We start from the raw sequence: 16,976 nt of genomic DNA, 5'->3' as shown, positions 1-16,976 counted from the left end.
CTTTGTAGGGTAATTGCTGGATCATAGGGTAGTTCTATTTTTAATTTTTGGGGAACCTCCATACCATTTATCAAGGTGGCTGCACCTGTTTGCATTTCCATTAACAGTGTAAGAGGGTTCCCCTTTCTCCCCATCCTTGCCAAGATCTCTTGTTTCCTGTGTTACTTTTTGCCATTCTGACAAGTTTGAGGTGGTATCTCATTGTAGTTTTATTATCTATTTCCCTGATGTTGAGCATTTTTTCATGTGTCCATCAGCCATCTGAATCTGAATGTCTTCTTTGGAAAAATGTCTGTTCTTGTCTGTTCATGTTTCTTAACTGCATTATTTGTTTTTTAGGTGTTGAGTTTTGATAAGTTCTTATAGATTTTGGGTATTAACCCTTTATCAGCTATGTCATTTGCAAATATCTTCTTCTGGTCCTTAGGCTGCCTTTTAGTTTTGTTGATTGTTTTCTTCCCTGTGCAGAAGCTTTTTATCTTGAAGTCCCAATAGTTCAGATTTGCTTTTGTTTCCCTTGCCTCTGGCTACGTGTCTAGTAAGATATATTTAGAACTCAACCAGTTGTATGTCAGTACCAAGAACTTTTTCCCATCACTTTGATATTACACAAGTATATCCATTAAATAAATGCTGTCTTCCCCAATAAAGATTACTTCTCCTAAACTTCCCTTTATTTTGTTAAGTGTTTTATTAAAATGGCTAGGGGCAGAGGAGGGTATTAGTTGACAGGGAAAAGGAATTGTAGTGTGTACACATAAACTTGACCTGTATGAGTCACTGTTCCCCAAGTCAGACAGTAGGCTAATAGGTGAGTAGGTTCAGTTTGAGAGCCTTATAGAAGACATGACTGAAGGATATTTGAAATGGAATGTAAAAAGGTAAATTTACCATCAAATCATGTGGTACATTGAATGCATACTAGTAGTAATGGGATTACAGGAGTAACTCATTATCAGATTGACTTATTCTTTCACAGATATTTATCTTCTTCTGAATGCCAGAGTTAACAAGCAATCACTTGGTGATGGTTGCATAACTTGGTAAATTTATTAGATAGACATCATTGTGTACTTGAAAAGAGTGAATTCTATGGTATGTAAATTATATCTTAATAAAGCTGTTTTTTTAAAAAAACAACCTGGGGCGCCTGGGTGGCGCAGTCGGTTAAGCGTCCGACTTCAGCCAGGTCACGATCTCACGATCTCACGGTCCGTGAGTTCGAGCCCCGTGTCAGGCTCTGGGCTGATGGCTCGGAGCCTGGAGCCTGTTTCCGATTCTGTGTCTCCCTCTCTCTCTGCCCCTCCCCCGTTCATGCTCTGTCTCTGTCTGTCCCATAAATAAATAAAAACGTTGGAAAAAAAAAATAAAATGATACTTGACTTATAAAAAAAAAATTAAAAAAAAATAAAAAAACAACCTACCAGCAGACTTGAAGGAGCTTATACTCTCTTGGAAGAAATAGACATTAAACACAGAAAGGAGTGTATAATAAAACTTGTGATGAATGCTTTGGAGCCAAGGAATGATATGTCTTGAGACAATTTCACAGGGAGAGATCATTAGATGAGTGGGTTGGAGAAAGCCCCTCCAAGAATGGGAGTTGAGTGAGAGCTGAAGATGAGTAGGATGAAGGGGGGAGAATATTTTAGGTGGATGAACCAGAATGTGTAAAAAGTCTTAGCTTGAGGAAAATGCACTGGGTTGATTAGATAACTTAATGAAATTTACTGGATTATGCTAGAGGGAAATACTTCACTCTTTTCTGTCAGGTTATTAGCTCTAGTATGTTTTCTTTTCCTAATGTATATGATGTATGATAATTCTTATGTCTTTGATTTTTAAACAATTTTCAGAGAGATGTCTGTTGAGTTTATCATTGCCCTTTTTAGGAATAGAAAAACAGAAAATGTTGAGCTTTTTACTTGTTCTTAAGATATTTATTTTTGCTTTTGTTTATCAAGCTGCTGTTCCATACATTTGGAGAAAAAAGTAAAAACTGAAAACTAAAATTTGTTTTTAGTGCTGTAGTTGATATTTAATGTTATGTTAATTTCAGGTGTATATCACAGTGACTCAGGAATTCTATACATTATTCAGTGCTCACCACCTTGTGTGGTCACCATTTGTCACAGTGTTATTACAATATCATTGATATATTTTCTGTGCTTTATTTTTCATCTCTGTGACTTATTTTATAACTAGAAGTTTATACCTCTTAATCCCCTTCGCCTATATTGCCCAGCCCTGGCAGAGTTGCCCCTTACAGCCGCCAGTTCTCTGTAATTATGAGTCTGTCATTGTTTATTCTAGAACTATATGAATGTAAGTTAAGTCATACGGTATTTGTCTTTCTCTGACTTCTTTCTTTTAGCATAATATCCTGTGGGTCCATCCATGTTGTGGCAAATGGCAAGATCATGTTCTTTTTTTTTTATGGCTGAGTAAAAATTTTTTTTTTTTAATGTCTAAGCAATACTCCATTGTGTGTGTATATGTGTGTTTATACCACATCTTTATCCATTCCTGGGATACTTGAGTTGTTTTCATATCTGTTCAGATATGTTCAGGATCCTGTTCAGATCCTGTTTCATATCTGTCCTGTTTCAGGTCTGTCCTGTTGTAAATAATGTGGCACTAAACATAGGGGTGCACATATATTTTTGAATTAGTGTTTTCATTTTCTTTGGTTCAGTTTCCAGTAGTGTGAAAACCACTCGTTTTACATAGTAGCTGCTTAATTGTTGGGGGAGGAAGTGGGGGATGGAGGTTGGTGGGACAGGAACTTTGTGGTCCGCATTTGGAAAAAAACCACTAGTCACAGTGAATTTAAAATTTGGAAAGGCAGGGGCTTGTGGCCGACTCAGTAGAGCATGTGACTCTTCATCTTGGGACTTCAAACTTTGAACCCCATGTTGGGTGCAGAGATGACTTTAAAAAAATAATTTATTATTTTTATTTTTTTAAAGCTTATTTATTTTTGAGAGAGAGAGAGAGAGAGAGAGAGAGAGCAAGCGAGTAGGGGAGGGGCAGAGAGAGGGAGGAGAGAGATAATCTCAAGCAGGCTCTGTGCCCTTAGCTTGGAGCCTTGTCACAGGGCTCGAACTCACTAATTGTGAGGTCACGACCTGAGGAGAAACTAGAAGTCAGACGCTCAATTGACTGAGCCACCCAGTCACCCCAAAAGTAAAATCTTTAAAAAAAAAAAAAAAAACTTGGAAAGGGAAAGAAACCAAAATTTATTATTTATTTACTTTTTTTTAATTTTTAAATTTATTAGAGAGAGAGAGAGAGCACGTGTGCACATGCTCGAGTGGGGAAGGGGCAGAGTGAGAGAGAGGGAATTCCAAGGAAGCTCCGTGTTCAGCATGGAGCCCACTCGGGGCTCTATCCCATGACTCTGGGATCATGATGTGAGCTGTAATCAAGAGTCAGACACTCAACTGACAAAGCCTCTAGGGACGCCAGAAGAAACTCAAATTTCGAATCAGATGAGAGAATTTTTATATGAAAAGCATGTACAAAGTACTCAAGTTTTTTGTAAATTACTTTCTGTATGTCTTCATACATTTCGGTGAAATTTTAAACAAAATTTTCAGTGATGATTGTGGTCATTGTTTCCTGAAAGCATCCACTTAAAAGGTAACAGTCTTAAGGGGCACCAGGGTTAACTCAGTCGTTTATTAAGTGTCCGACTTGGGCTCAGGTCATGATGTCACAGCTCGTGGGTTTGAGCCTGATGTCAGGCTCTGTGCTGACAGCTCAGAGCCTGGATCCTGTTTTGGATTCTGTGTGTGTGTCTGTCTCTCCCTGTCTCTCTCTCTCTCTGCCCCTCCCCTGCTTGTGCTCTCTCAAAAATAAACACACACAAAAAAGCAGTCTTAGGTTTCTAGTCATTAGTTCAGTGACTTTGAACCAGTTTCTTCAGCTTTCTGAGATTTTTTTGTTTGTTTCTTCTGAGAGAGGGAATGATGATCTGTCTGCTTTTCTCAAGATTTTGAATTTGAGGATTCATTTGGATAGTGAACCGGAAAGTACACCAGAAATGATAGCATCTGTTCAGGATATTGGAGTTCTGCTTTTGTTTGGTGTTTACAACTGGGAAAACAAAGATGAAGTCATATCTTTTGCTCTCAAATTTTACAATCTAGTGAGGAAGACACATAAAAAATAAGTTTATTAAGTGTTTTTTTGTTCATGTGGTAGTTTTATTCCCCCCGCCAGAGCAGTTTTTACACAAGTTTGTGCAAAAAGAGAAATGTTCTGATTTCAAGGGACCCATTTTGTTAAAACACGTTGTGGAATTGCCTATAATACCCCGTACATGAAAAAAAATGAAGCGTTATAGTTTTGTGTTAATGTGCAATAAGAAACGATAAGCTAGTCTTCTTTACACCTTGCTCATTAGTTTGGTAGGTGCTACGTGTGCATGTTTTCAGTAGAAAAGAGGTTAAAGGTTACTAGAAGGGAGGAGTCTTGAGTCAAAAGTTATCAAAATTGAGATTATGCGCACATATTTAACTGGCTAGAATATGTGGTTGCTGTTATGCGTGTATGCTTTCTCAGATATTTTGTGTCACCTTTTATTTTTTAATATGTATTTTTGAGGGGGGGAGGGGCAGAGAGAGAGGGAGACACAATGTGAAGCAGGCTCCTGGCTCTGAGCTGTCAGCACAGAACCCGACTTGGGGCTTAAACTTGTGAACTGTAAGTTCTTACCCCGAGCCAGCATTGGACGTTTATCCAACTGAGCCACCCAGGCGCCCGGTCACCTTTTAAAGTGTAGTGCTGTTTTAAAAAAAGGGCCACTCTTTGTGCTGATACTTAGTGTGAAGAGTTAATTTAACTGTTAGGCACTTTGATTTAGTGGAAAATCATGCTACGTTAGTGGACCAGGGAAACTGGAGTGCATGGAGGAAAAGGGAACCCATTGGGAGCCATCTTCTAGTACATTACAGGCTTACCTTTTAATCAGACAAGCATTTCAAGTGCCACCTTTCCTCATACTTTCATAAACAGGATTAGACATCCCTGTACCACACTTTGCTGTTTCTCATGCATTGATGTTGAACAATGTAGAACTCTAGTTCTCACTTACAGATAGCTCAAGAGGTTATCCTTTGGGGAAGTTTTTTCACCTAATCTTTGAGACTAACTCCAGGTACCTTGTGGTCTCCTTGGCTTTTTGAATCAGAATTGTGGTGGCTTTCCAAGTAAATGTGAAAGTAGTCTTTTGCCTTTTTAATAGTGCTTGTTTTATTTTTATTTAAAATAAATTATTTTTGAGACTGTGTTCATGCACAAGCAGGGAAGGGACAGAAGAAAAGGAGACAGAGAATCCCAAGTAGCCTTTGTGCTGTCACTGCAGAGCCTGACCCTGGGCTTGAACTGACAAACTGTGAGATCATGACCTGAGTGGAAATCAAGAGTTGGGACGCTTAACTGACTGAGCCACCCAGGTGCCCCTATTTTTTAATCTTATTTTATTTTTAAAGTAATCTCTGCTCCCAGTGTGGGGCTCGAACTTACAACCCCGAGATCAGGAGTCACATGCTCTACTGACTGAACCAGCCAGGCACCCCCAATAATGCTCATTTTAATGTTCTGGTTTGTTAAGACTTAATTAACTTTCATTAGAAAGTGCAGTTAGATCCAGCAGCGTATTTTAGCATTACGATTTACAAATTTTGAAGTTAGTAGCTGAGTGACTTGAGGCTCACATTGCTTTCAGCTTTTATCTATGTAAAAGGGTAATAGTGTCTGCTTCATAGCATTATTCTAGGTATGAGAAATAACTTGTAAAGTGCTTTAGATACTCCATAAGTAATAGTTGGTTTCCCTTCTTGATTTGGTTATCTTTGGTTGTTGTTATTGTGGAAAATAGATATGACAGCCATTTTTGATATTTTCTTAGTTTTTAATCACTTAAGGAGAGTTCCTTCCTGCTAATTTTGAATAGACGTATTGTTTATGTCTTTATGCAACATATATTTGAAAAACTACATTCTGTGTCAGTCTTTGGGTGAGGCCTTTAGTGTTACAAAGATGAAATGACAGGCTTCCTACCTTCACTCATCCTATTGAAGAGATATACTTTTAAATTTTATGGGACAGTTGCTAAAAAGGGTACACTAGCAGCAAAGGAGAACTGTCTGCTTCAGAAAATCAGGCAGGGTTTGAGAGGAAATGGAGTTGGACTCAAAGAACAGAAGTTTGGTGAACAAGGTGGTGGTTGGTTATGGTATTGTTAGGACTCTAAGCACAGAAAATGATATGTGCAAAGCCTGAGAGGTATGGACTGTGAACTTCAAGTAAATTTAAGTATTGCTGGATAGTAGAGTGAGGTGGAAGAGTGGCAGGAAGGGAGATTTTACTGGTAGTTGAAGTACTTGTATGTAGGTTATGCAGTGGAGTTTAGGGTTTAACTTGTATGCCAGAGGTTCTTAAATCTTTCTATGCGTTATAATCACCGGAAGAGTTTATTAAACATACAGAGGCCCAGACCATGCTCTCAAGGATGCTGGATTGGGGTTGTGGCTTTGCACTATGTGTATTGAGCAAGCCCCTCCCTCTCTGAGATGATGTGAGAGAAACAGTGCTATAGGCCCCTTGGTCTCAGAAGTGAGGTACTGGCGCTTTTTTTTTTTTAATGTAAGTATGGCTGACATATAATCCTGTATTAGTTCCAGGTGTTCAATATAGTGATTTGACATTTATATACATTATGAACTGCTCGCAGCAGTAAGTATAGTTACCGTCTGTCACCAAAAAGTTATTACATTATTATTGATTGTATTCCCTGTTGTGTACTTGTCATCTCTGATTTTATAACTGGAATTTTGTGCCTCTTAATTCCATTAAACGATTTTGCTCATCTCCCCACCTTACTACCCTCTGGCAGCTACTAGTTTATTCTATGTATTTATGAGCCAGTTTCTGGCTTTTGTTTGTTTGCTTGTTTTTAAATTCCACATGCAAGTGAAATTGTGTGGTACTTCAAAAAAAATTTTTTTTGTAATGTTTATTTTTGAGAGGAAGAAAGACAGAGTGTGAATGGGGGAGGGGCAGAGAGAGAGGGAGACACAGAATCTGAAGCAGGCTCCAGGTTCTGAACTGTCAGCACAGAGCCCAACGCGGCGGGGCCTGAACTCACAAACGTGAGATCATGGCCTGAGCTGAAGTCAGACGCTCAACTGACTGAGCCACCCAGCTGCCGCGAATTGTGTGGTACTTGTCTTTTTCTCTGACTTAAATCACTTAGTTTAATATCTTCTAGGTCCATCTGTGCTGTTGCAAATGGCAATATCATCTTTTTCATGGCTGAGTAATATTTCATTATAGATACCGCATATTTTTTATCTATCCATTCATAAATGTGCAGTTAGGTTGCTTCCATATCTTGGTACTGTGTATAGTGCTGCAGTAAGCATTGGAGTACATGTATTTTTTGGGAATAATGTTTTCATTTTCTCATAAGTGAGATTACTGGATTGTATGGTATTTCTGTTTTTAATTTTTTGAGGAACCTCCGTGCTGTTTCCCATATTGATTGTGCCACTTTACTTTCCTACCAGCAGTGCAAGAGGGTTCCCTTTTCTCTAAACACTTGACAACACTTGTTACTTCTTTTTGATAACTTACCATTTTGACAAGTGTGAGATGATATCTCATTGTGGTTTTGATTTACATTTCACTGATTAGAGCGATGCTACCTGACATCTTTTCATGTCTGTTGGCCATCAATATGCCTTCTTTAGAAAAATGGCTATTCAGGTCTTCTGCCCATTTTTTAATCGGTTTGATTTTTGGTTGAGTTATGAGATCCTTGCACTTTGGATGGGCAAGATGACCTATTAAAGTTGTGTGTGTGTGTGTGTGTGTGTGTGTGTGTGTGTGTGTGTGTGGCAGTAGTAGTAAAATTTATGTTTTTGTATATCTTTTAATCTTAAAAGTTATTTTTCTATATGAGGATTATGCATATAACATACTTGTATATTTTTTACTACTCTACTTTAGTAATATGCATACAATATAAAAATGAGGAGTGGATCCATAATTTTTTTCCTGATCAAAAAATTTGGAGTCCAGGGGGCACCTGGATGGTTCATTCGGTTAAGCGTCTGACTCTTGATGTTGGCTCAGGTCACAGTCTCACTTTTTTGTGGGTTCGAGCCCCAAATTGGGCTCTGTGTTGACAGTGTGGAGCCTGCTTAGGATACTCTCTTTCCCTCTCTTTCTCTCAAAAATAAGTAAACATTTAAAAAATTTGGAGGCCAGGATTTCAGGTAGTTGAAGACAATTGAGGAATTTTGTGCAGGTTGTGGGGGTTTGGGTTAGATTTTAATTTTGAGGAGATTAGTGAGGGCAATAGGTGAGAGGACTTAGTCACAGGGGATTTCATCTCCCTCTGGCTTTATTACTTTGATTTGAATAGCTTGAAATCATGGTTGGAGGTGATAAAATAATTGACTTTGGCCATGAAACCCTTTTGAGAGTTTCTCAAAATGATCCAGGATGTTTACCAATAGCTTATCTCTAAAGCAGTTTTTGCCTAAATAAGAGAGGAATAATGAGCTGTTTCAAGGAAAAATAGTTTACATTTAGTGGGTCATAGTCTTTGAAATACATGTGCTATATCTAGTATCACAATTTGGCAACTGTAGTCTTACAAAATGACTTGATTCCATTGTTCATTGTAGTTTTGTAGAATCACCAGGGAGGATTGTACCCTCAAGTAGTATGTTAAAGTGCACTCAGATGAGCAAGTCCTCAGGCATAGGAATAAAAATTGTTACAAGAAGTACTTCATGCTCTTTTTTTCTGTCTTATTTTTTTTTTAAAGTTTATTTATTTATTTTGAGAGACAGCACAAGGTGGGGGAGGAACAGAGAGAGGGAGAAAGAGAATCCCAAGTAGGCTGTGCATTGTTAGTGCAGAGCCTGAGGTGGGGCGCCTTCTCAGAAAACTGAGATCGTGACCTGAGCTGAAATCAAGAGTTGGATGCTTAACTGACTGAGCCACCCAGGTGCCCCTTTTTCTGTTTTCTAGGGTAAAGAAGTTGCTAAACTTTTGGGTATTACAGCTCTCTCTCTCTCTCTCTCTTTTTTTAAGTTTATTTATTTATTTTGAGAGAGAAAACTGAGAAGGGGCAGAGAGAGAGAGAGAGAGAGAGAGAGAGAGAGAGAGAGAGAATCAGAAGCAGGCTCCTTACTACCAGTGCAGGGCCCTTGTGGGACTTGAATTCATGAACTGTGAGATCATTACCTGAGCTGAAATCCAGAGTCAGATGCTTAACCATCTGAGCCACCCAGGCACCCAGTATTATAGCTCTCTAATTAAAAAAAAATTTCTAGGGGCGCCTGGGTGGCGCAGTCGGTTAAGCGTCCGACTTCGGCCAGGTCACGATCTCCCGTGTCGGGCTCTGGGCTGATGGCTCAGAGCCTGGAGCCTGTTTCCGATTCTGTGTCTCCCTCTCTCTCTGCCCCTCCCCCATTCATGCTCTGTCTCTCTCTGTCCCAAAAATAAATAAACGTTGAAAAAAAAAATTAAAAAAAAAATTTCTAGTCTTGAATTCTGTTTTGTTTTATTTTATTTTTTATTTTTTTTTCTTTTTAATCTTTGATATAACAATTTTATTTCCAGGAATTTGGTTTGAGGAAATAAGGATAAGTACAAAGATTTGGCTAGAATTATGTTCATCATAGTGTTGTTTAATTTAAAATAGTAAAAGATGATAATCTATATATAATAGTGATTGGGTTACATAAACCACTGTTCATACATAAGATCAATTGCTACATGGTCACTAAAATGTTCCATGAAACCAATACCACCAGATACTGACAAGGATGTAGAACCAGAGGAACACTTACATGCAGATGGTGAGACTACAAATTGGCAAAACCACTTTGGAAAAAAAATATGGAATGCTTCATGAATTTGCGTGACATCCTTGCACAGGGGCCATGCTAATAATCTTCTCTGTATCATCCCAGTTTTAGTGTATGTGCTGCCGAAGCGAGCACTTGAATTCTGTTTTATACTATAATAAATTACTTATGGCATGGTCAGTGAATTTAGTAATAGATTTAATTGACTTGATGTTTTTCCTGATCAAAATAGCATCTATGAACATATGACTGATAGCTTTATGTGCTTTTGAGACGTGAGGCTTTTCAGCCTTTCTGTTTGTTCGGTGTACTGTTAAAGATTTCAGGCATATTAATACCTTGCTAGTTTTCAGACCAGGAAGGAACCACTGATTTAGCATATTGGGAACCTTCATAGTACCATCTTTGTTCAGTTTGAATGAAAGAGGTGCCTTTTCCTTTGCTTCGTGAACTGTTTAGAGCTTGCTAATGTGAAAAGCTGAATGTATGGAGCAGGGGTACATTTATTTGGTTCATTGACTTAGACTCTGTAATTGTCTACAGACTCAAATCTCTGTTCCCCAAGTTTACTATCTTTATTGAGGTCCAGTTCCCTGTTGGCTTTTTTCTCTTTGTAAACTAGTGATAGGGATTTTTTTTTGTTTTTCTTTTTGGCATTAGCAATTATTGAGGTAGCTCTTTCAAATTTTTCTGTGTGAATTGTATCCTGTTTTGTCAAAACCATTTGGGGCAAAAGTGGGGTTTTTTGTTCCTTTCTATTCATTTTGAAGGTAGAAGTTTTTCCACATGAAAATGACAGTTTATCTTGGCGGATGCCACTTTTAGCCACAGGTTGCTTATTTGCAAAATGATAAAACTTTATTTGTAGTATTACAGTGTTTTTTAAAATTGTTTGCTTTGACAAGACTTAGTCTTCAGTCGAGCTTTAATTTTTTTTATGCTATACAGAAAACTTAGTAATTTCTAAATGTGCTGGATAGCATACCTGGGGCTAAGTAGGGTAGGTTCTTGAAATGTGGCTAAAAGAGATATTTTATTTTTCTTTTTGTGTGGAGAAGTATATTTTAAAAATGTCACACTCTATAATGAAAATAGTTTGGTATTAACTTATTAAAGTGCTGTTATGTCTTTGTATGGTTTCTTTTTTAATTTTTTTGTTTTCATTGAAATGTAATTTTATGTGATAACATTTTATATACAATAACATTCACCCATTTAAATGTCCAGTTTAGTAAGTTTGACATGTGTATTAAGCATGTAACTACCACTACCACAGTCATGACTTAGAACATTTACATTACCCCAGAAAGTTCTCAGTGTTTTTTGGTTTTCTCATCACTGAAATGGATATAATGAAAGTATCTGCATCCATAGGATTGTTGTAAGAATAAATGAATTAGTACATTTAAAGCCCTTAAAATAGTTCCTGAGTTATTATAAGAGCTCAGTTAATACTCTCTGTTGTTATTTGTCCATAGTATTTTTTTTTCAGGAGTAGAATGTAGTGATTCATCACTTACATATAACACCCACTGGTCATTCCAGTAAGTGCCATTCTTAATGCCCATGACCCATTTAGCCTATCCCCCCACCCAACACCCCTCCAGCAACCCTCAGTTTGTTCTCTGTATTTTAGAGTCTCTTAAGGTTTGCGTCCTTCTGTTTTTATCTTATTTTTCCTTCCCTTCCCCTATGTTCATCTGTTTTTCCTTTTTTAAAATTTCTTTTAATGTTTATTATTTTTGAGAGAGAGAGAGAGAGAGACAGACAGTGCGAGTGGGGCAGGGGCAGAGAGAGAGGGAGACACAGAATCTGAAGTAGGCTCCAGGCTCTGAGCTGTCAGCACAGAACAGAGCCTGATGTGGGTCCCAAACTTGGGAACTACGAGATCAGAACCTGATCCCAAGTTGGACTCTTAACCACCTGAGCCACCCAGGCACACCCCATCATCTGTTTTGTTTCTTAAATTCCGCATATCGGTGAAATCATTTATTTATTTTTCTCTGACTGACTTATTTCATTTAGCAGAATACATTGTAGTTCCATCCACGTTGTTGTAATATCTGTAGTGTTGATGTTGGTATTCTACCTTTTTTATTTTATTTTATTTTTTAACGTTTTTTTATTTTTGAGAGAGACAGAGACAGAGACAGAGTGTGAGTGGGGGAGTGGCAGAGAGAGAGGGAGACACAGAATCTGAAGCAGGCTTCAGGCTCTGGGCTGTCAGCACAGAGCTTGATGCGGGGCTTGAACCGACAAACTGTGAGATCATGACTTGAGCCGAAGTTGGACGCTTAAGTGACTGAGCCACTCAGGAGCTCTGGTGTTCTTTTTTAAAAGCCCCTCCTTACTAATTTTATTAGGTATTTAAAACTTAAGAGATTCTTTGCTGTCTGTTCCTATTATGTATACGTATATGTAAATGGACCTGAATGGAATGCAGAAATAGCTTGAGTAGCAGAACTCAAGTTGATAGCTGCTCTATGAATGTACATGTTCCTGAATGTACCTATCACCCACTTTTATTGAAAATTGGTATTGTGTTATTTTTATAACTGTATCTCATGATACAGAATTCAAAATGATTTCTTATTTGTTGTCAGTATCACTATTCTAGGCAACTGTCATTTGTATTTAAAATGATTTTGCTGTTTTAGGTATGCTGGCTGGCTAAGTCCATAGAGCATTGACTCTTGATTGAGTTCCAGTCCCACATTCAGGAGTATATTGTACTTAAAAAAAAAAATCTTAAAACGAAAAAGATTCTTAAAATGTTTTTGCTGATTTGATTTATAATAAAATTATACTTCTGGAAATCTTTGGTTATTTTGAAAGTCTACACATTGTATTCCCTTGTGTCGAGCCTTTTATTGATTAAATGCTTTTGTATTTTATGGATTCTGTCTGCTAAGACATTTCATCAGATCTCTTTGGGACATTTTTCTATGGTGTCTGATGCTATTTTCTTTGAGAATTGGAATTTGTAGTTTAAATTAAAAAATTTAATGTTTATTTATTTTAGAGTAAGAGACTGAGTGCAGGGTGCAGGCTGGGGAGGGGCAGAGTGAGAGGGAGACACAGAATCTGAAGCAGGCTCCAGGCTCTAAGCTGTCAGCACAGAGCCCAACATGTGGGGCTTGAACTCTTGAACTGCGAGACCATGACCTGAGCCAAAGTCAGACCCACAACTGACTGAGCCACCCAGGCTCCCCTGGAATTTGTAGTTTAGATATCACATCAATTTTCTAGAGGTTCCGTGACAAATTACTATAAACAGGGTAACTCTAAAACAACATATTTTTTTTTTTCTCCCAGATCTGGAGGCCAAAAGGCTAAAATGAGGGTGTAGGCAGGCCCTCTGAAGGTTCTAGGGAGGAATCATCCATTGTCTCTTCTAGCTTTTGATGACTCCTGGTGTTTCTTGTCTTGTGACCGCAGAACTCCCAATTTCTTCCTGTTTCTTCACACAGCCTTCTTCCCCTCACTGTGTGTCTATCTGTCCTGTCTTCTGCTTATAAAGACACCAGTCATTGGATTTAGGACTCACCCTAAATCCAGGGTAATTTCATTTTGAGATCCTCAACTAATTACATACGCAAAGACCCTATTTCCAAATAAGTTCACATTCTGAGGTTCTGGGTAGACATGAGATTTTTGGGGAATGCTGTTGAACCCACTACAGATAGGAAGGGAATATTCACATGATTTAAACTCTGAGAAGTGGTGGGGAACAGGATTAAATAATGTCAAAAACTACTTCACAGTTTGCAGAAATGTTATTTTGGGCTACTCTCCACTCTAAATGCTTTTGCAGTGTGTTGGTTCCTGGTTTCATTAAGACATAGAAACACTGAGTACCCATCTTAGTGATAACATAGAACTTGCTTCTGACAAGACTCTTCTAATGAGTGTTTTATTGTACCTCAGGCAAGTCCTGTTTTTCTTTATGACTTGAAGGTATTAACCTGAAACCTGACTTTTAATGTGAGTTTATTAAACATTTTATCCCTGAAGTTAACCTCTCTAAAAGGTCTTCTATAACTTAACTTTGAAGTTGTTTTTCAGATGAATACGCTACATGTTTTAGCAGGCATTGCAGGATGTTTGGGAAGTAATCATCTACTAAAGATTTGTTGTGGGAATGTGGTTTTCCTTCCCCTCCATTTTTAATGTTCCTCTTGGAGGTATATGTTACTAATAAGACATTTTTGAAAATCACAGTGAATGATAATACTGTTCTGCTGACCTGAGTGCTCTCTCTCTTTTTTAAAAAATTTATTTATTTATTAAGTAGGGTCTGTGCCCACCCAATGTGGGGATCAAACTCATGACCCTGAAATTAATTAAGAGTTGCATGCTCCACGGACTGAGCCAGCCAGGTGGCCCTGACTTGGACTCTTTTGAGCAGAGTGCTGCAGTGTAGTTTGCTGCTGAACTTACTAATTTTTAAATAGATTGTTAGAATTCCCAGTTGTGATGAAACAATTGATAAATGAGACCAAATATTAAATGCATTGCCAAACAGATTTCCTCTCTCCAGCCCGTTTGCTGGTTTTTTAACATTTAATGTGAAGAGAGAAAACTGGTTCTCTCTCTGCTACCTGATGTATTATCTCAGTTAAACTTAACAGCTATGTAGGTATTACTTTTACATAAGGAAATCTAAGATTAGAGACATGGAGACATGGAAGTTTTTTAGGGTCACATCTATAGGATGGTGTAGTTAATATTTTGAATGTCATCCTTTCTGGTTCTGTTAACTGCTCTTTTCCAACATACGCTGTTATCTCTCCAAACCAGAAAGGTCAGACAACTACATTCTTGCTAACAAAATATTTGCTGTGTACAAAAAAAAAAAAAAAAAAAAAAAAAAAAAGAATAAAGTACATGAGTGCTGTTCTGAGCTTAGAATCTTGTCTTCAGTTCTTTGAGCTAAAAATGCTTCTGTGTTTTATTCTGAGTATAAGGGGACACAATGGACGTGGGTGGGGTGTGTGTATATGTGCTCAAATGCAAGATCCATTGAGGAAAATGGATTATTTGGATGGTGTAATCTCTGAAGATCTGTACTGTTAAAGATTCTCCTTTGCAGTTTTCTTTTGTTTTTAGCAAAAAGATTCTTGTCCAGGTTAGCCATCATAATTTGAAACCTTGTGCAAGATTTTTGCCTCTAACTAGGTCACAGGCAAATTTTCAGGCAGAAGAATGGTTTTAAGTGTAGGTATCCTCCTAAAAGGACTTCAGTGTTTATTCTAGTCACTTCTCACAGTTAAAGTTGGTTTGGGAAATAAAAAGAATTTTTTTTTTTTCTTCTAGATTAACTGCTGAAGTACTGATCGAGTTCTGCGTTTCTTCAATGAGGAACTACAGGCTGATCTTCTGCCATAATCTCAAACAGCCATAAATGACAAAAGAATGCTTGCTCAGTGAGGGTAGCTGGTACAGAAGCCATTTTTTAAACTTAGGTGTTTAAGTACTCAAAGGTAAGTTTTCAAAACGGTATTCCCATGCTGTATAAATACACAGAAATTTGGGGGTTTATCTCCTGTTGCTGCTATTTGGTTATTAACTTGAGGTTTGGTAGTTATTAGCTGGCACCAGATATGTTGAAGAATGGATCTTCTTTGTCTGAAGTTGTATACATTTATGGCATTTTGTGGCGCCTAAGTTAACCTCTGTTGTTTCTGTAAGTTGAATAGATTGTGTCCCAGTCACATTGTGATACTCTCTTGATCTACTGGGTACAGCTATTATGTAATGTGTATAGAAATTGTTTTTGCAAACTTTAGAATATTGAGTAGTTTTATTTATTTTTTTGCTCTCTTGTGTGAGAAAGGAATTGTTTCTTTGGGGTTATGAAAAAAAAACACAGTTGGTGTCATTTTGTTCATTATCAACTTTCGAAAAAAGTTTTTCTTTCTTTTGAAAATACTTACTGCCCACATAAAGTAATAAATGTTTTAGAAAACAATTTTTCTTGGGATTACTTGTTCTCTGATGCTTCATCTATTAGAAACATTGTTTTCTCTCACTGCTTTACTGATCACAGTTACTACAAAGTTAAGACAAATAACTTATTTCTTCTGAACTAGACTGGCTGTGGAAATTTTTCTTTGAAATAATTAATGAAACAGCAAGTTTGATGAAAGAACATTCTCGTTTGAAAGTTGATGTCTAGAACTGAAAATTTTCCTTCATTTATAAAAACATTATGGCTGCTCTGTCATGTAGAAATAAAAACTGGTTAATCTTGTTCTTACTAGCCTATCATTTATAAAAAGTTATTTTTAAACCATCAATTTATAAAAAGTGATTCTCTCCTGTTTTGGATGCTAACAAATTAAGGGGTTTGATGGGGTTCATGTAGCACAGTCCAGAAATGATTGGGTTTGGTTTTTCACCTGTGTCAATAAGCCTGCTCAGTAAAGGCCTTGTTGGAGCCATGTTTGCTCCTTAATTTGTCTTTGGGACATTAATGTCCTTTGCTAAGTTTAATGACAAATTTGCCATTATTTGATAAATACACGAACACTAAAGGCAGTATTCAAAACTAACTATATTTAATGGAGAAAATGTTTGGGTGATTATATTGAACTTTATTTGTAGAATGTTCTGTGGGCCTGAAAGCTAGAACATATGTAATGATGAAAACACATTCTGGTATAAAGCATTTTTCTGTAATTATTTTAGTCATATTGTCACCTGTTGATTGTTAGTATTTATTTATTTATTTATTTATTTATTTATTTATTTATAATCTTTCATTTGGCAGAAAAGACAGCTTTGATTTCTGGCTGCAAAAAAGATATGAGGAAGAGCTCCTCCCCTTCCTTGAGTAACTGCAACTCTGTTCTTGCTAACAAAATATTTGGAATTCCACTTGATGAGCTGCAGCAGGGAGGACATCCAGACAATGAGGTTCCGTTCATAGTCCGCCACGTTGTGGACTATATCGAGGAACATGGTATACATTTCCTTACCTTTAGGGCTAGCCTTTGTTTTAATAAACCCAACTTATACCTTTTGACCTTGGATTGATTTCTTTCTTTCTTTCTTTCTTTCTTTCTTTCTTTCTTTCTTTCTTTC

The 16,976-nt window shown here is 37.4% G+C and overlaps 1 protein-coding gene and 1 non-coding gene across 14 annotated transcripts in view; one reads left to right on the top strand and one right to left on the bottom strand.

Moving 5' to 3' along the window:
* Positions 1–16,976, top strand: part of FAM13B (family with sequence similarity 13 member B) — a 90,554-nt gene that overhangs the window by 4,384 nt on the left and 69,194 nt on the right. For all 13 annotated transcript variants that reach the window (XM_040444558.1, XM_040444557.1, XM_040444555.1 and 10 more), the window contains exons 2-3: positions 15,207–15,373; positions 16,663–16,854. In XM_040444558.1, the coding sequence (XP_040300492.1) occupies positions 16,698–16,854 (157 nt within the window). In that variant the 5' untranslated portion in view covers positions 15,207–15,373; positions 16,663–16,697. The remainder of the gene's footprint in view (positions 1–15,206; positions 15,374–16,662; positions 16,855–16,976) is intronic.
* LOC121010899 (U6 spliceosomal RNA) lies at positions 9,916–10,025 on the bottom strand. The gene has a single exon (XR_005781414.1). It is a non-coding gene; the product is annotated as a U6 spliceosomal RNA (small nuclear RNA).

Source organism: Herpailurus yagouaroundi, unplaced genomic scaffold, assembly GCF_014898765.1.
Source record: "Herpailurus yagouaroundi ecotype Mexico unplaced genomic scaffold, PumYag 192, whole genome shotgun sequence".
Taxonomy (NCBI): Eukaryota; Metazoa; Chordata; class Mammalia; order Carnivora; family Felidae; genus Herpailurus; species Herpailurus yagouaroundi.
This window is presented reverse-complemented; position numbering and strand designations above follow the sequence as displayed.